Source organism: Balaenoptera ricei, chromosome 6 (assembly GCF_028023285.1).
Source record: "Balaenoptera ricei isolate mBalRic1 chromosome 6, mBalRic1.hap2, whole genome shotgun sequence".
Lineage (NCBI taxonomy): Eukaryota > Metazoa > Chordata > Mammalia > Artiodactyla > Balaenopteridae > Balaenoptera > Balaenoptera ricei.
The window spans coordinates 99,134,511-99,153,701 of record NC_082644.1 but is presented as its reverse complement, the minus strand read 5'-3'; the positions used below and the strand labels follow the sequence as shown (position 1 = coordinate 99,153,701).

At 46.4% G+C, this 19,191-nt stretch overlaps 1 protein-coding gene across 5 annotated transcripts in view; it reads left to right on the top strand.

Moving 5' to 3' along the window:
- PTPN3 (protein tyrosine phosphatase non-receptor type 3) overlaps nucleotides 1–17,816 on the top strand; it is a 110,289-nt gene extending 92,473 nt beyond the window's left edge. For all 5 annotated transcript variants that reach the window (XM_059925265.1, XM_059925261.1, XM_059925263.1 and 2 more), the window contains 7 exons: nucleotides 1,930–2,020; nucleotides 2,678–2,739; nucleotides 4,690–4,836; nucleotides 10,769–10,897; nucleotides 11,833–11,978; nucleotides 12,449–12,584; nucleotides 14,233–17,816. In XM_059925265.1, coding sequence (XP_059781248.1) covers nucleotides 1,930–2,020; nucleotides 2,678–2,739; nucleotides 4,690–4,836; nucleotides 10,769–10,897; nucleotides 11,833–11,978; nucleotides 12,449–12,584; nucleotides 14,233–14,310 — 789 coding nt within the window. In that variant the 3' untranslated portion in view covers nucleotides 14,311–17,816. The remainder of the gene's footprint in view (nucleotides 1–1,929; nucleotides 2,021–2,677; nucleotides 2,740–4,689; nucleotides 4,837–10,768; nucleotides 10,898–11,832; nucleotides 11,979–12,448; nucleotides 12,585–14,232) is intronic.
- Nucleotides 17,817–19,191: the final 1,375 nt, after the last annotated feature.

Genomic DNA, 19,191 nt, shown 5'->3' with positions numbered 1-19,191 from the left:
CAGGGAACTAGACACTATATAATAAGTGGGGAAGACAGCCTTCAAAATTACAGTGGTATTTCCCAGGACACGTCTTGTGAGACGTGAGATCCTCCATGGCCAAATTAGCTTGAGAAATGCTTAGCTAATCAGAATCTAATTAGGTTATGCACTTACAGGACTTGTCGTCTTAGAGATTCTTAGAACATAAGGTGACTTGTAGTATTTCCCAAATTTCCTTGACCTTGAAACTTTTTCTAAGCAATACCTAGTAGCTTCTTTCAGAATACTTGGGTTCTATAGAACATAATATGGAAAGTGCTAATAAATGTTCAGTCTCATTTTTTGTTTTTAAAAACATAGTGATACCTGTGTATTTTATGTGTTTATGTATATAATTACATATGTTTGTATACATGTGTGCATGAAAAAAAAAGCTGGAGAAGGTAGATGAAGAAGGTCATCTCAGGACTTCCCTGGTGGCGCAGTGGTTAAGAATCCGCCTGCCAATGCAGGGGACATGGGTTTTAGCCCTGGTCTGGAAAGATCTGACATGCCGTGGAGCAACTAAGCCCGTGCGCCACAACTACTGACCCTGCGCTCTAGAGCCCACAAGCCACAACTACTGAAATCCGTGCGCCTAGGGCCTATGCTCCGCAACAAGAGAAGCCACAGCAATAAAAAGCCCGCTCACTGCAACAAAGAGTAGCCCCCACTCGCCGCATCCAGAGAAAGCCCGCCCGCAGCAACGAAGACCCAATGCAGTCAAAATAAATAAATAAAATTTTTTTTAAAAAAGGTCATCTCAGGGTTGTGAAATTACTGGTAACTTTTTTCTTTATATTAGTCTGAATTTCTTAAATTTTCTGCAAAAAAAAAAAAAAGATCACTTCCAACACTGAAAAAAAATTTGTTTTTAAATTCCCATAAAGTTATCTAAAAACCACTGGTGAATAGTGTTTCACACTCTAGTTTGAAGTGGGGGACGCAGTTGTATAGAAAAGAAAACTCAAAAGGGCAAGGGGAAACTCTGAGAGGGGATGGATGAATCTCACGCCTTTATGGTGGTGATGGTTTTATGGGCGTATACTTATCCCCAAACTCATCGAGTTGTACGTTAACTATATACCACTTTTTACATGTCAGTCATACCTCAATAAAATGTCACTTCAAAGAAAAAAACTCAAGCATTGGCGTCAGATCTGAGTTCAGCCTCTGGTTTTAATCTTGAGCAAAGCATTTAATCTCTGCCTCTCACTTACAAAACAAGAATACTATTAATACCTCTCACAGAGCTGTTGTCAATGTCACATCAGGTACAGTACGGATGTGTCTAATATGTGCTTGTAAATATGCAAAGATGGTTTTAACTGAATTATTTACTAATGATTGCATGTATAGGGAAATACCTCTTTAAGTGAATGTTTAAATGAAGTTTACTATGTATTGGAATAAATGTTTTTACTGTGGAAGTATACTTCTGAAATGAATGAAATGAAATGCTCTTGTTCTTAGCAAAGAATATGGTTCACTCCATTAAATTGGAGGGAAGTGTTTTTAGACTAATGTAAATGATTTCCATTTAATTTTTAGTCAGAATTCTTTCTTTCTCTCTACTTGCTCTTAGCTCTTGTCAAATAATTGTCATAAAGATGAAGTTTTACTTACCGTGATCCATTATCTGTGACTCACACCCCTTTTTATGACTTTTCCTCAAAGATCGTCATGTTAAAAAGAAAAAATTATTGAAGAATTTAGTCAGTTTCTCATGGGATTGTAGAATTTCTTATTGGGAAGATTTTTCTCTTAATATATGAAATCACTTTTAAATGTTAAGATTTTGGTGCTGTGACTGGTAAACTTTACTGATAGACTATGTTTTCACACTCTCTCCATAGCTGTTTTTTGCAATGTTTTTTTTGTTTTTTTACTTCTCTATTTGTCATATAGCAACTCTACAGAAAGAAGCCCGGTTTGGCCATCACATTTGCAAAGCTGCCTCAAAATTTGGACAAAAACCGATATAAAGATGTACTGCCTTGTGAGTATCCGGCGTGAATACCCCCTCCCCACCGCCACACACACACTGAGATAATGTTTCCCTTTTTAAAACAGATTGTCTGGTATTCTGGAACAATTTTCAGTGTGTCTGTAAACACCACCGTCTTTACTGCAGCCATTTCAAACTCTGAACAGTTGGGGAATAGTGTTTATGCTAATGAGGCGAGAGCTGCAGATGGGGCTGGGAACTGAACTCTTGTTTACTCGGTGCGATAAAAATAACACCATGAAGAACCTAGTGGCAAGACGGGAATAAAGACACAGACCTACTAGAGAATGGACTTGAGGATATGGGGAGGGGGTGGGGTGAGATGTGACAGGGTAAGAGAGTGTCATGGACATATATACACTACCAAATGTAAAATAGATAGCTAGTGGGAAGCAGCCACATAGCACAGGGAGATCAGCTCGGTGCTTTGTGACCACCTAGAGGGGTGGGATGGGGAGGGTGGGAGGGAGGGAGATGCAAGAGGGAAGAGAAATGGGAACATATTGTATATGTATAACTGATTCACTTTGTTATAAAGCAGAAGCTAACACACTATTGTAAGGCAATTATACTTCAATAAAGATGTTTAAAAAATAAATAAATAAATAACACCAGGAATAATCAGTAAATGTCTTGCTCTCCCCACAGATGACACCACCCGGGTATTATTGCAGAGAAACGAAGATTATATTAATGCGAGTTATGTGAACGTAAGTTAAAAATCTGGATCGTGAGAAAAAGCACGTTAATCACTACAACAAGCATGACAGCGGCGTGTGTAGTGCTTTGCAGTTGGCGAAGTGCTTTCCCGTTCACTCCCTCATTTCATCACCACAGCAGCCGTTGAGGGAAGGCAGAATAGTCTCATTTTACAGAGGATGAAACTAAGGTTCAGAGACATTTAATAATTTGAAAAGTCACAAAGCTAACGGAAGGTGAGACCAAAACTCAGATTCTGTGTCTCTGACTCCATCATCCACATGCCTTCTGTCCTCAACTGCAGACATTCAGGTGTTCTGTTGTTTTGGCCATTGGTATGTAACTTTCTGTGTTTTCCCCCTATGTCATTACTGTACATCCTGCCTAGAAATAAGAAAAATAAAACCACCTCTGGGCATATAACCCAAAAACAAAAGGTAAAAGATTTCACATGTTGTGGGGAAAACATTCATTTCACTCTGAAAATGCATCTTGGGCAACTTAGCCTCTCTGAACTTCAGTTTCTTTATCTAAACCAGGGGTCAGCACACTCCTTCTGTAGAGGGCCAGACAATAAATATTTTGGTCTCTGCAAGCCAAGAGACAAAACTGAGGATATTAATTAGGTACTTATATAGCCGTTTAAAATGCAACCATGTGAAAACACAAAAAAAAACACCTTAGGCTTGCAAAGTGGCAGTTAAATTTGGCCTTCAGCCCATAGCTTACCAACCTCTGATCTAAATGAACAGATGACTTTTCAAGTTCTCAGGTTATAGCATGACATCAAGAACTACCAGCAAGAATGGGTCTGATCAGTGATTCCACTTATTTAGAAGCATCTGTGGGATCCATTGACCCTCACCTCAACATTCCTGGTGTCCTGCAAGCAGAGCATCAGAAATGGTGGGGCTGCGAAGACCATACAGTCCTGGGGTGGGCACTGGCTGAGACCAGGGCTGAGGGAGCCCTTAACCCAAGCGCCAACCAAACCATGAGTTAGGCACCTCCATTTACCTTTCCCATCTAAGAATGGGTGAATCACGGTGCCACTCCAAAGCTCAGCCAGTTCTGAGTGTTCTTTCATAGAAAAGACTTAGTTTAGAAGTAAAAGGAGAGCAGGGTGGGAGAGGGACACGGAGGACTGTTGAAAACATTTTGACATCTAGCATTAATCAACTCACATGGTAACTGTGTGAGGTGATGTGTTCATGAACTTGACTCTAGGAATCATTTCACACTGTAAACATATATCAAACCATCATGTTGTACACCTTAAATATATGCAATTTTTATTTGTCAGTTATACCCCAGTAAAGCTGGGGCTGGGAGGGAGACTGATCGACTCAATGGCACAAACGTTGGCAGTCATGCAGAAAGCAAAGTGGAACAACAGTTGGTGGGATAAGCCTGTATGGCTTACGCTTCAAAGAAAATAAATATCTTGATAGAAAACCCTGCATAGGGAAAGACGTAAGCATGAGGATTGGCATGTGTTGCTGAAAATGCAGTTACCCAATATTGATTATATTTAGGATACAGCGGTGAAGGTCATTTAAACTCTTTTCCATCTCGTAGGTCCACTTCTGATTATCGCCTATTGACTATCATGTAGTTTTATCTTAAATATCTAATGCTAGTATTATTATCAAATACCTTTGAAGCTTTTTTTTTTTTTTTTTTTTGGCCACACGGCTTGTGGGATCTTAGTTCCCAGACCAGGGATCGAACCTGCGCCCCCTGCAGTGGAAGCGTGACGTCTTAACCGCTGGACCGCCAGGGAAGTCCCTTTGAAGCATTTTTGAGAGTAGCTTTTTCTTTGATTATTCTTATTGGCCGAAAATGGATAGAGATGTTATTTCTGGTGTGATGACAGTCACTAACTAAAAGAATGTAAGACCCATTTCCCTGTCCACCTTGTGGCAGTAACAGATTCTAATGCCTTAACAATCTCTTGCCAGATGGAAATTCCTGCTGCTAACCTTGTGAACAAGTACATTGCCGCTCAGGGACCCCTGCCACATACCTGTGCACAATTTTGGCAGGTAGTCTGGGATCAGAAGTTGTCACTCATCGTCATGTTGACGACTCTCACAGAGCGAGGGCGGGTAAGTGGCTTGATTTCCAATTCAGAAGTGTGCATGTCACACTGTGCTCTGCAGAACGTGAATTTCAGAGCTGGAAAAGGTCTTAATGAAACGTCACCCGGTCCAGCCCCTGTGTGACCCATAAACCTCCTGTACAGAGCTACTGATGGACACCTCCAGTGACTGGAAGCTCGGCACTCTTCCTGCCCACTCCCTGGCCTTTCCAAGCTAAGGAGTGATCAGACAGCCCCTCCCATTCCTGCCTCCGATCCATTATAACAAGCAGGAAGCCTCTTCACCTTGCCTTACCTGTCCCAGAACCCCTGTTTTAGCTGTGGCCTTACCCACCCAGGACAAGTGCTGGTCCTGAGAAGAGCAGTATGAGTGCCAGGTTCACAATGGCCATAAAAAGTAGAAGAAATTACCTCTGTCAACCTCTGCTTGTGTCGCAGCAAAACCTGATGGAAAAAAGAGGTAAGAAGGGCTTAAGTAGGAGAGTGGAGGGCACCCTGCTGTGCTCAGCCTGATGTGCATTTTCCGTAGGAACAGATCGCTGATTATATAACAGAAGTCAGTGTGCAAGGGATACTGTGTAGCATGAGTTCTCTAACTTCTGCCTGCATCTGGGTATCTTCATTATGAAACGTCTATCCAGAAACACATTCCAAAATCAAATATAAATTAATTTTGAACCACCTATTTTGAATGATCTTTGTGCCACCTCCTCCCAGGCCTCTCTTTGGTATGTAGCTCAGAATGCCAAATTGAGCTGTGCTGAAAGTCAGAATACAGGATTGGAATGGATAGTATGTTTGAGGAGATCAGGCTACCTTCTCACCCAAAACAGCAAAATAAGTGTTCCTACTATTTCTAGAGAGACCTGTGGATTGCAAAGGGCTTTCACACAGGTTGTCCCAGGCAGATGGCTCCCCACCTTGGCTAAAACACTTCCAGGGTCCTTCCATGAGTGTTCGGCTCTGATTTTTTAAAAAATCCCTCTTTACGACACGCTGAAATCCACACCACTTTGAACCACCACCCCACCTGCTTCTCTTACCTGGAAGACTCAGTAATAAGTTACCCTTCTCTTCTATGCAATGCCCTTTCAGATATGTGAAAATAATCCTTGACTTCCATTAAGGTGGTGGTCAGCAAAAAATTGTCTGGTCTTTGTCTCAGTGGTGCTGTTAGCCAGTTTCCCCATTTTGTACTCAAGCATTTGACTCCCGAAACCTACATGCGGCACGCTGGTGGGGCTCTGGAGCCAGATGATCTGGGTTCAGAACACGTTCTTCTTGAGCAAGTTATTTAACCTCTCTGACCCTCAGCTTCCCTGAATATAAACTGCAGATAGTAGTGCCGCCTTGGAGGGTTTGTGAAGACTGAGACAATATATATGAAAAGCTTAGAGAGCTGCCTGTCACAGGTGTCCAGCAAACATTGGCTGTTGTGTGTCTGTGTGGCCATGATTATCATCCCTGGGAGGATGAGCCATCAGACCTGGCCTTTTGCGTGCCCTTGGGCTCCTTGGGCTTTCCATCTGTCATTCTCTGTGTTCGGTCTCACTCTTAGCTTCTTGTCACTCACAGTCTCGATCAGAATCTCTTCTCTTCACATAAGTCACCATTTAAAAATGTAAAGGCCCTCAAGAAGCAGTAGAAAGCTCCTTCTAGAATACCGTGAGTCAGAGACGTTGAGGGCACTCTTCGGGGTTGCTCATTCTCTCAGCTCTGCTTCCAGCCCTGGCCATCTCTCCGTCTTGTCTGCCTGGTTACCGTGAGAACTCTCAGAAGCTTTGCTGCAATCACAAGACAGCAGGTCTATGGCATCACCTGATCTCCTTGTCTGGAAATCTTGTTTTTGCCTATTTTTAATTTTTGTTTATATTCTGTTTTTGTATGCATGTGTGATTTTCTAATCTTGTTTTGGAAAGGCAGTGAAATTACTGGGACCTTTTTTGAACTTAGGGAACTCCGGCTGGCTCACAGTCCTATCCTGTCCTCTCTCTTTTTCTGGAGCGCCTGCACCCATTTTGTTCCGTGGTGTCCTGGGTAAGAGGGCAGATGCTAGGGCCACGCTTCCTGAATTCAAATCCCTGCTCGGTCACTTCCTACCTATGTGGCTTAGGAAACCTGCAGAACCTCTACGTAAAATGGAATAATAATGACACCGATCATCGATTTGTGGAGTAACTGAATGAGTTAATACAGGCAGCTTTCTTGGAACAGTGCTTGGCACACAGTAAATATCATACAGATGGTAGCTAGCAGTAATAGTAGTTTGGGTACACCTTAATTATTGCTGGGACCTTACTATATATATTTTACTGTAGTAGTATTTATTATTCTTCTTCAAATTGGCTCACCTTTTCTTGCTTTAAAAAATTTCCTTTGAAAGATATATCTTAAATGGAAGCCCAGTATCACTTGCCATAAAAAGAAGGTATGTGTAAAAATGCAAAAACCACAAGACAATGTTTTTAAAGTCTAAATAAATATTCTTGCCTTTCAGGCTGTGAACCCAAGGCGTGCTTGCCCACACGCTCATGTGCTGTCTCCTAAAAAGAGAGTTAAAGTACTAGGGAGATAATGTTAAAGCTATCCTAGACCCAAACTGAGAAATTCTCTACGGCATACATGGAAAAATCCACTTTCCCACCGTGTGGTTCTATGCCGTTTAATACAGACCCCATCTCCTCCTAGCCTCCTACCAAATCCCACACTTTGCAGGCCTTGATCTGGGCCATTGTGGTATATTATAGATGACAAGACATCAAGTTTATGGCCGTGTTGTCTCCAGAATCTCCCCATATGAAACTGTGCCATGTTTGCCTGCCTGTTCTGTGACTTTGGAGAACCTGGATTCTCCAGGTTTTCTCAGAAACTGTCCATGGAGGTGCTCCTCTCCGAGCTCATGAGGTCTTTCGGTGGTGCTGCAACTCCTACGAGCCAACACCTGAACCCTTGGGGCAGCCAGGAGCTCTCCTCACCTGTGTTGGGCTGCTCCTTCCCCTTCTAAGTTGGCTCGGCCCTTCCCAGCTGCAAGGTCATTGTTCTCCATGGAGAAAAGAGAGCAGCCGGCAGGCGTGGTTAGTGACAGACATCTGCCCCGATGGCAGTCCCTTCTTCCCCTCATTCTGCCTGTTCCAGCTCAGGAGAAAAGGCCCTTTCTTCCATCCAGGAGGCCTCACTTCCACCGGCTGCCCTTGCAGGTCCTGCCCCTCCCGTTTTGTCCTGATTGGAGTCCGCTCTGAACCTGAGCTCCTCCGAGGTCTCCATGTAACCCGGTGGGTTGGTTGGTTTGTTTCCCAGCCCTTTCTTCCTAATGGAACCCCTTCCGGCTGGTTCCATCGGGTTAGAGATTCCCATCTCCCATGAGTCAGAGCATTCCCTTCGTAATCTCTGGCCCTGGGAACTTACCTCTGTTGTTTATCAATGGTTGGAAACCTGTTCTCAAATCCAGGCTATGCGTTTCCTCCCTCTCCTGTTACAAACGCTCAGGTGACCTGAGCCCTTTATCCTGAGGTCCCTTATCTGGTCCTCGCCACCCCCCCTGAGTTCCTCCTGATTAGGAGTCAGTCACTCCAGGCCAGCAGCTCTGTCCCCTGCTTTTTCTGAGAGATGAAGTTCTCGGCATGTCCCGTTTGCTTTCTCCCATATTCTGCATTTTGCGGAGTGAGCCTCCCCACAGGCGTATAGCTGGCGGGGTCCCCATCGCCGCCCTGTGCTGTGCTCACGTCTGTAGGTGCTGGGAGCCTTGCCCAGAGGCCAGTGGTCAGTGAGGCGCTCCTGCCACAGAATAGCTTTCATTTCTCCCTCTTTTCATTCCGACCTAAAACGTTTTCCATTGTGTTCTCCCTTCAGGTCCATGGGTTTCCTCCAAGAGGAAACAGAGGTATAGAGGTATACAGTCTTTCCATTGAAAGGGTCTTCTCCTTCCCCTCCCATCAAGGATGTTTCTTTTGGGGGAAAAATTATTTTTTGCATCTATATATATGCTCCATTTCCTATATGTAGGATCTGGCACAAGTGGATTCACTCTCTGAGCCTCAGTTTACTCTTATGCAAAACAGAGATAATGATGGTATCTACCTCATAAGATTGTTTGGAGACCCAGATAAAATAATGTCCATAAAAAGCACCATTTAGTGCTTAGCATATACTGATCAAAAGATAGTAGGCATTAGGGAATCCCCTGGCAGTCCAGTGGTTAGGACTCCGAGCTTCCACTGCAGGGGGCCTGGGTTCGATCCCTGGTCAGGGAACTAAGATCCTGCCAGCCGCACAGTACGGCCAAAACTGAGGTTCAGAGAAGCGAAGTACCTTGCCCAGGATCGCAAGTTAGTGGAACTTATCAACCAGGAGGGAAACTCAGGATATGCACAAACTTCTTGCTCTTTCCGCTACACCCCCAGTGCTTAGAGATCCAAATAGACCTAAAATCTAAATTTGATCAAGGAGTAAAGAGAGTCCAGTTCTGGTCAGATTCACTGGGAGTCTCTGGAAATAGAGGTATTTGTGGCTCAGCCCTGCACGGGCTTGTCACTTCAGAGCGAAGCTTGCCATCAGCTGTCCTGTGGGCAGGACCCTTGGGAGGCTGCGGCAGACAGCTACACCCCCACAGATAAGGAAGCAGAGGCAGGCCTGCTGGGTGTTGGCTCTGCCTCAGGTTCTATGGACAGCAGTCCTTCGTGTCTTGGAGAAGCCGGGAAGTGGCCACTAACCAAAATACCCAGGTTAAAGGTTTACAAGTAAACTCTTAACGCCGCCTTTTCAGCAGCATGCTTTAATTTCACACATTCACTGTGACGTTTGAAAATAAGAATAGAAAAGCTCTTTTAAATTACGTGCATCTGTTGGTTTATACCCCCTCTCAGCTGTAAGTAAACATACTTTTTACCCAAGTTGATGCAGCTGTAGGCTTGGGGAGAAAATTTTTTTTGAATGAGTCAGAATTTGACTTGATGGATCTATGATGGGATAGGCAGCTTGGCCCTGAGCTTTGCTTCGAGGCCAGAGGCAGGAGTGAGACTGCTAGGGAACAAGTTTCAGGACTTGGAAGGGGGAAGAGAAGACGGGGGTGCCGTGGGGAGCCGCAGCAGCCCTGGACCTGGGGCAGCCCACTTAATCCTGCTGAGCCCGGGTTTCCTCCTCTGCTGTCCGGCGCGTGTCAGCTCCGTAGGAGTCGTATACGAAAGCACTGGTGGGGCCTGCGGCAGCGGTGGTGATAACGGCCACCGTCACCGCTGACCTGCCCCCCGCAGTGAGCCTGGCACTGCACACCATTCTCTCCAGCCTCTGTCACCATCTGGGAAGCAGGTGCTGGCCTGTCTTTCAGGTGAAGAATGTGAAAATCAGAGAGGTTAAGTAGTAGCAGGTTCAAGGTCATAGGGCTCACCGTGGAGGAGAAAATGATCGTAGCAGACGTCTCTCTGGCTCCCAGATGTGTGCTCTTAGCGGCTGTGCCTTGAGGAGTTCCACCTCAAGGGGGTGAGGAGTGGACGCCGAAGGAGGGATGAGGTAGAAAGGGGTGTTGAGAGCAGAGAAGGGGCCGAGGGACGGGGGTGTCGGGTAGAGGTAGCTCCGAAGTCGAGGCCTCATGTCGGAGGCTCTCCTGTTTCTCCAGCAGTTGGGCCCTGGTGATGAAGAAGAAAAGTCTGTGCGCTCAAATGCCAGCTCCAGCTGGAGTGAGAGCTGCGGCCTGGCCCCCGGCGGGTTGACCGCTCCACCCCTCCCCAGCTCCCCAGAGGAGGAAGGGAGGTTCCCCGCCCACCCTCAGAAAACAGACGCAGCACAGAGTGGCCTCGCCTGCGTCTCTCTTCTCCCAGCAGCCCTCGGAGTACCTGGTGCGAGTGAGAGGGCTCTGGCCAAACATCCAACCCGTCTGCCCAGTTAACCGCCACGAGGACCACCGCACAGCCGAGCCTAACCCCTACCCGCTGGTTCCCTTGCAGACCAAATGCCACCAGTACTGGCCCTATCCTCCCGAGGTCATGGAACACGGCAGCTTTCACATCCGCTGTCAGTCAGAGGACTGCACCATCGCTTACGTGTTCCGGGAAATGCTGGTCACGAACACCGAGGTGAGCATTGCACGGGCGGCGAGTGGTCCAGGGGAGGGCACGGGTTAGAGGCAGGTGCTGAATCAGCGTCCACCGTGGGCCCGGGTAGCGCTCTACTTCCAGGTCAGTCTGTGTTTTCACCTGGTGGGCATTTCAGTAGATGTACAGACTACCTGGAAGAGAGCCAGCACCTGTGTCCACAGCAGCATATGTCACAGGAGGCGACAGGTGGAAGCAGCCCAAGTGTCCACCGGCAGATAACTGGATAAGCAGAATGTAGCGTATTCATACAATGGAATCCTAGGCTCCCTTTACAAAGAAGGAAGTTCTGACACATGCTACCGCATGGTTGAACCTCGAAGACATTATGCTGAGTGGAAGAAGCCAGACCCAAAAGGTCAGATACTGCGGGACTTCTCTTGTGTGACGCACCTGGAGTAGTCAGTTCACAGAGACGGAAAGGAGGGTGGTGGTTGCCAGGGCTGCGTGGCTGGGGAACGAAGTTAGTGTTTAACGGGCACAGTGTTTCAGCTTGGGAAGGTGAAGAGGCTCTGGAAAGAATTGTACTTAATGCCACTGAACTGTACACTTAATAATGTTTAACATGGTAAACTTCTTGTTACGTGTATTTTGACCATAAAAAAAAGAGCCAACGTGGGTGACCCTAATAGTAAGTGCTATAGGAGCAAACGGGAAGCGATCACTGTGGGCAGAAGTGGTGGAGGAGACATCGGGCAGGAGGTGGCCCCAGCGGAACCCTCGAGAGTGGGTGTTTGGGAGCGTGTGGAAGGCGGGTGGGCAGGAGTTGGCAGTGGCCATGGCAGGCTGGTACCCAGTGGCAGAAGAGTGTCCGGAGACAGGAGCTCCCTGGCTGGAGGCCGGAGCGGGGCCAGGGTCCTCCTGTCCGCCTGCCCACCGTCCAGGTAACTCAGCGAGGCCACTCCGTCTCTTCGCAGACCGGAGAGGAGCACCCAGTGACGCATCTCCAGTACGTGGCATGGCCAGACCACGGCGTTCCCGATGACTCCTCGGACTTCCTGGAATTTGTAAACTACGTGAGGTCCCTGAGAGTGGAAGGTGAACCCGTCCTAGTTCACTGCAGGTACTGTGGCTTGTTGGCTTTATTTTTTTAATACTCATACTCCTTGGGAAAGGCCTGGAGAAAGTTGGCAGGCATCAAGCCCACCTAAATCCCACAAGATACGCTTTTTACAAAGCTCTATTTGCTTTCTTTCTTCACAATGTCAAAAGATTTGGACAGACTTCTGATTGCAGCGCAGAACTGGAGAACAAACTCCCTCCCTCATCTTTCCCCCTGTTCCCAGCTGACTGACCTCACAGTAGATGCGCATAAGATGGGGGGTGGACTTTGCACGGAAAGGTGGGTTTCTTCCCATTGGTTTTTAAGCCCCCAGTCTGTTCAAGGGCACACCTTGAGTGTGTGTTTTGTGTTCTTTGAAGGTCAGAGGAGGAAAGCTCCATCTGAGTAAACGTGGGAACTGGCGAGGAGCTGAGCTGGGCTGTGCAGAAATTCTGTCTGAGCAAATCCCGTCTCTGCTCCTTTCCCCCCAGTGCTGGGATAGGTCGAACCGGTGTGTTGGTCACCATGGAAACATCCATGTGCCTAATCGAGAGGAACCTGCCCGTTTACCCACTGGATATTGTTCGGAAAATGCGAGACCAGCGCGCCATGATGGTGCAGACATCAGTGAGTAGAAATGCAATAATAAAAATACTAACAATGGCCAGGCCTGCACGAAGGGCTTTGCAGGTCGAGAGACCAAGGCTCCAAGGGACCGAGTCACTTGCCCACGGTCACAGAGCTTGTCAGGGGCTGAGCGGTTCCAACACCCACCCCATCTGAGTTCTGCCTCTCGCTACCCCTCCACTTCTGCTGCCTCACGGTTTGTTTCCTGCCAGCCGCTTGGCCAGGGAGCAGCCCTGGTTGCACTCTGCATTGTCAAGCCACTGACCCATCATGTGTCTGTCCATCAGAAGTAAGCAAGGTCACCTGAGGGTTTCACCCCACCCTCCTGTTCCTGGGTGAGCCTTTTGGCTCAGCAGATGTCTCGCATGGCCCTACTCTCTCCTCTTCTGGGCTCTCTCCCACGTACGTCACGCCTGGGTACCTGGCACTGCAAGTCTCCACAAGAGGAAATATTGTGGCTTCCCCCAGAGCTACAACAGGGGCAGTGGGGTGGCATGGAAAGTTCATGATTCACACTCCCCCACATACTGGGCAACCTTTGAATAGTGCCTTAACCTCTCTCTAAGCCTCAGTTTCCCCATCTGCAAAATAAGGACTATCCCATATTCATTCATTCATCCATTCAACAGATAATTGCACAAGCAGGAGAGACCTGAGCTTATATCTAGTAGAACTGGATCAGTTGACTATAAATCTCAGCAGCAGTGGGAGAAGTCCAAAGGGAGTCTAAGAACTCGGGAAGAGTATCAAAAGCTGACTTTGGAAAGTCAAGGCTTTCTGGAGGAATGGCCTCCGAGGCCACACCCCCCGATGGATGAGGAGAAGTTAGCAAAGAAGGGAGTGGGACTTGCCCTCAGCTCTGTGTCCTCACGGACTCATGGACCAAGCTCATAAGATTTCTCTAACAATGGTGAGCTCTTGTTTTAAATTCATGTGCACCCAGGAAACCTGGTTAAGAAAAAAAAAATCAGGTTCTCTGCCCTGTTTTGTGGTATGGAAGACCTCATTGCTAGTTAAAGAATGTTTAAAGTGCACCTTCTGGGCACATTTTCCTAGCTGGTGCAGCTCAGTCTGAATGCTTTCCTGTCACCCAGGACACATCAGTAAAATAAGTCTCTTAGGTGTTTGATAATATAAAGAACGTTACCCTGTAGAGCAGCTTTCGGTGGCTTTCCTTTGGAAGACAAGATCCAGGCTCCTTATCTCAGTGCAAGGCCTTCCGCAGCCAGGTCCCAGCCCACCCGTGCCACCTCCCTACCAGCCCCGCTACCGCCAGCTGTCCTGGGCCGGGAACGTGAGCCCTGGCTATGCTCCTCTGAATGGGCCGTCCTTTCATTTCAAAGTACACTGGTGTGTACATTGGAACGGCCACCCTGCAGCAACCTGTGTCCCTCCCTGACTCCCCGAGACTGCTGGTCCCTCCCTCTGCCATGTTTCCATGCCACATTGCCCATCCCTCATCACCTAGTGAGCTCACAGGTAGGTGTGTCTTCTCCATACCGTGTCCCTGATGTAGCCCAGGGCCTGGCTTGGCCGGAGCTGGAGCTCAGGGTGTTTATGAGTGAGGTGAAAGAATAACTGTGTCTGTGGTCTGATGCAGCATTTGTGGAGCTGCTGGCCAGCTTGACGGCTTTCTTTTCCTTTCCAGAGCCAGTATAAGTTTGTGTGTGAAGCGATTCTTCGTGTTTATGAAGAAGGCTTAGTCCAAATGCTGGATCCCAGTTAAGACGACTGTGAAGACGTTCATTCCTCTTTCCCAAGGGCGTCCTCCTTCTCTCTGGAAGCAGCAAGAGGAATTTGTAGGCTGTGGGAAAGGAATGAGCATATTTGAACCCAGGCACTTTAAATATCTATTAAAAGAAAAAGGTATCGTGTACATAGGAACTGTGTAGATAACGCATGCGGTTATAGCATCATTTAGGCCCGCACCTCCTCCGGAGAGAAATAAGCAGAAGGGGATCTCAGTTTGGGGCCTGTCCTAATGCCTCCCTCCTTCTCCGTCTCCATATTCCTGTAAACCATCCTTGGGCAATTGAGAGGGGATGCCAGCAGCCCTGTTGACCTCCCAGAAACGAGATGGTGTGGCTGTTGAGAGTTGCTTGGATGAGTTGTGTGTATACGTGTATAGGACTAAGAGCTGAGCTTTCCGTGTGTCTGGGCGGAGCTGGAACAGTCAGTGTTCACCTGCCCTGATGCTAATGAGAAACCCCATGAATGTACTGAACGGCAGCGGGTGGGGTGTCAGGCCGAGGGGCAAGCGGTGCCTTTTCTGCCCTCCCTTCCTTGGTCCCATCTCCCTGCCACTTCCAATATTGACGTTTCTGAGAATCGTGTCCAAATGCCCTGCCTTCTCCCTGCACTAGTGACCCTCCTCAGGTTCACACCAGTGCCTGAATCGGGCAGTGCAGGTTTCGGGTGAGTTTTCAGTTGAGACTCTGAGAACAAGGACTCCCAGTGTTGTCCCACGTGTTCATTTTTGGAGCAGGTGCCTCTTGCCTCTGCCTTCCTCTTGCTGTACACTCAGCACCCAGGACTGGAATCATCCACTACTGAATCTAAGACATGGATTGCTGCTACTTCGAGCTATTACACTTGAAACATTACAATTTTCCTGAGGGGAGATGGGATATCACCTAAATATATTCAGAATCTTTGGCCCTTCTGAGAAAAGATCGAGTCGTTGAGCCATGGGAAACCCAGCTTTTAGAGGGTTGCCTGTGGAGGTGTGTGTGTGTCTGTGGGTTGTGTGTGCTCCCACGGGTGAGTGTTTCTCGGGATTCCTAACTTGATTCAAATTACAGTTGAGTTTATATAAAGAATGAGTCTCTGTATAGAAGAACAAATGTGTGCATTCACTCTTAGTTACAATGGTCTTCGTTTCATTTCAAAGGAGAGGATCAGACTATCTGAATATAAACACAATTTGATGTTAATTTATTCTAAGTACACCATGATTTTGATTGTCCTAAAGAATTCTGCCTTTGTTGATACTATGTTAATTTTTTTTTAAATTTGTGACAGGATTGTAGCAAATTATTATTTAAGGAAAATAAATTACGTAAACATTCTAAAGTGGTATTTTGAAATAGTGGTTTTATGTATCCAGAAGAAACAGCTAAGTATCCAATTTCTTAATGGGATTTGTAGAAAAAGGATGGTTTCATGTTATAGTGCACTGAAATGAGGCCATTTTGATGTGTAGCAAACTGGACTAGTTGAGTAGTTTCCTGATCACAAACTGGGTAAAGACCTTTACGGTAGGGGCCAGGTTTCTAAAGGTTGTCTCCAGACCGAGCATATTTACCGCATTCTTTACATCTTTTCCCCACCGATGTTTTACTGTTAAATGGCCGGAGTGGAGGAACGTGTTACGTGCCGTGTTGTGAGCCATACTGTGCGACAGGAGACACCGAAGCCCCATCCTTGTCAGCATAATGCCAGGCTAGCAGAGTGTAGCAGCAGAGTTTGGAGCTAAGGGATACAGGATTTGGTTTCTGATTCCACTCAACAGCTAGCCCTAGGCCTAGTCACTTATGAGCTTTACCTCCATTTTCTCATCTGTAAAATAGGAGAAATAAATAACACTGAGGACTTTGGGTTGAATATGAGGATTGAATAAGATGATGCTATTAAAGTTTTCATCAGCTGGAATCTGACACTGCTCTGGCTGAATTACTCTGAAAAGTTAATTTATCAGTGACTAGCCCCCAAATCCATGAAACAGAAGTAGAATCAGCCGGGGTTTTGTAAGAGAAAATCGCTTTTCTTCTCAAGAGAACCAAGGGCACAAAGGAGTATCATACAAGGACTTCTGGACTCAGAAAATTCGATCAGCCAGGCACCAAAAAAGAGGGAAAGCTGAAGTAAATTTAAATGCCATCAGGATATTGAGCAAATCATTGCCTTTTGATAAAAAGGCATCATCACCCTGTGTGTAAAAAGCTTGTGAAGTCTAAATGAGTTTGGAGATTTATGTTTTATTATATTTTTAAGAAACAAATTGTTTCATATAGTTGAGGAAATGCTGCCATTATTTTACATCAATTTCCAAAAAGCTTACCGAAGGTTGCAACCGGCCTTTTTCTGCCACTGTGCAGGCCAGTAGTTCAGACTCAGCAGATGTTACCGGGAACAAAATCCATGAAATCCTGGGGAAGAACAAGACAGGAGAGTTATCGAAAGGAATAAAATATGCAAGTAGATACTACAGATGCTACTGATTAATTTGTGGAGTTCAAGATTCCTGCTTCATCACCTTATACACTTAAGCAATTATACCTAAGAAGCCCGTTTTAGCCCTAAGTGAAGAACTTCATCAAAATCAGGATAAATATTTTGCCTGGGAAATTGGGGTATGAATGGAGAAGACATTTACATCCTGTGTTCTGGCACTCTCGGAAGATCTAATTAGACTCGTCGATGTGCAGACATAAAATGGGAGATCCCTCCTGGTGTCACTCCACAGAACCTGCACTAGGTGTTTTGATTTTCCAGAACAAGAGATCCAACTCAATTTGGTTGGGGGAGGAGCGGGGAGGGTTGGATCACAAACTTGGGCTGGTCTTTAGTTCCTACCACAGTAATTTAGACTTCAGTTTGCTTTGAGATTAGCGTAGATGCTGTTGCTGCAAAGTTGCTAGTTGATGTTTTTTTGTTCCTTGTAGAAGTTACCATAGAACCGGAGGCAAAGAAGAGGCAGCGTCAATGGGAAAGGGTGGGCAGAGGCAGGACGTGGGTCTAGATTAGACTTAGACAAGATGTGTCGCCCTCAGCCCTCACTTTCCTTCTAAGTAAAAGGGGGAGTTTGGGCTCGAGGGGATGAGCTCTCTGGGTTTTTTCAACATCTACCATTCTGGGAGTCTGTTCCAGAGAGTCAAGGTTAATCCTAAACCAAAACCTCCAGTAAGCTACTGGAGAGAGATGTATCTCGTTTCTGGAACTTGTCTCCAAGAGCTGGTCCCTCAGACCCTGGCAAAGACTCTGACCTCAGCCTGGGAAACCAAGCAGGGAGGGAGTCCGATGGCCGGGCTGTCTGGCATCTCTGTAACTCACGTTCCGTGTGGAGCAACCAAGGGATTTGTGTTGTCATGTAGTTTTGAAAAGTATCTTAATTGATTAGCAATATTTTGTCTGTAAATTTGGAGTGTTTTTCATTCTGACCTGTTCTTTCAGTGACTCTACTGAAAAACAATTTGATCAATATAAAGACATTCAAGCTATGCAACACTGTTATTGTGTGTTGACATTTTTATTCTGATGTCTTGATTTCTGGAAATGTTTTCTCATTTTGTTTGCTTTTTTTTTTTTTTAAGTAAATGTTGACTTTCTTGGAGGAGAGTACTCTCTGCCATCTTCACCTTCCCTCTGGTGAAGGATGAGCATGGACAGCCTTGACCTTGTGTGGCAAGTTCTAGATCAGAATTAGATTCAGCTGTCATGACAACAGTAGCTTACACAAAGTAGAAGTTTCTTTACCCTCTCCCATGCAGGGCTGCCAGGTGGCTGCATAATCCCTAGGGTCTCAGGTTCCTTCTGACTTGTTACTTGGCCATTCCCAGTATGCAGCTTGTACATTCAGGTCCGCGATGGCAGCTCCAGTCGTGTTCACGTTCTAGCAGGCAGAATGGAGGAGAGGGGAGGAGAAAAGCAAGACCCTTCCCTTAGGGCGTGTCATGTGAATGTTGTACATCTCATCAATCCAAACTTACAGGGCCATACCTACCGCAAGGGAGTCTGAGAAAGATAGTTTTTATTCCAAGAAGCCATGTGCCTAACTAAAATTCAGGAGTTCTGGGAATTCCCTGGTGGTCCAGTGCTTAGGACTCAACGCTTTCACTGCCGAAGGCCTGGATTCGATCCCTGGTTGGGGAACTAAGATCCCACAAGCTGCATGGTGTGGTCAAAAAAAAAAAAGAGAGCTCTAAAAAAATAAAATAAAATAAAAATTCAGGAGTTCTGTTTCTGAGAAACAAGGAAAGAATGGGTTTGAGGGACAATTAGTGGTCTCTGCCATAGCTCAACCCTTTGGTGTCACCTTTCTTGCCTCACGTTGTCCCTGAGGTAGACAACTTAAACTCCATCCAGGTATGGCATGGATCTAAAGCCAAAATCACATTTGAGTGATCTGTGGTCTTCTCTGTCAGCTCTGCCTGGCTTCTTGTGGTCTAATGACCTATAAACTCACTCAAGTTATTTTCTCCCAACATAGCCCATAAACAGTCGTGAAGTAGAAACAGGAAAACAGCCATTGAAAACTCATTCATAAGAGGAGAGAACAGGAAACACTGCTGCAAGGGGTTACCCAAGCCCACTGCAGGAATAATGAAGACACCTCTGGCCGGCCATCGAGTCCCTTGGATGGTCACCTAACAGCCCAGTCCCACTCTGGGAGGGACTCCTTGTCCACTGACCTCCCTGGCCACATCCAAGGTGGGGCTACAGAGCTTTTGTAGCCCTGCTTACTCCTGGGGCAGTTTGGGGGGTGCCCAGGGTTGTGGTTTCTCTGCCAATAGAATTCCACCAAGTACCCACAGCCGAAGATCTGGTCTAGACCAGTGTTCTGTGCTCTGCCTGTGCTTCTTCTCAACTTGAAGGTAAAAACTTTGGG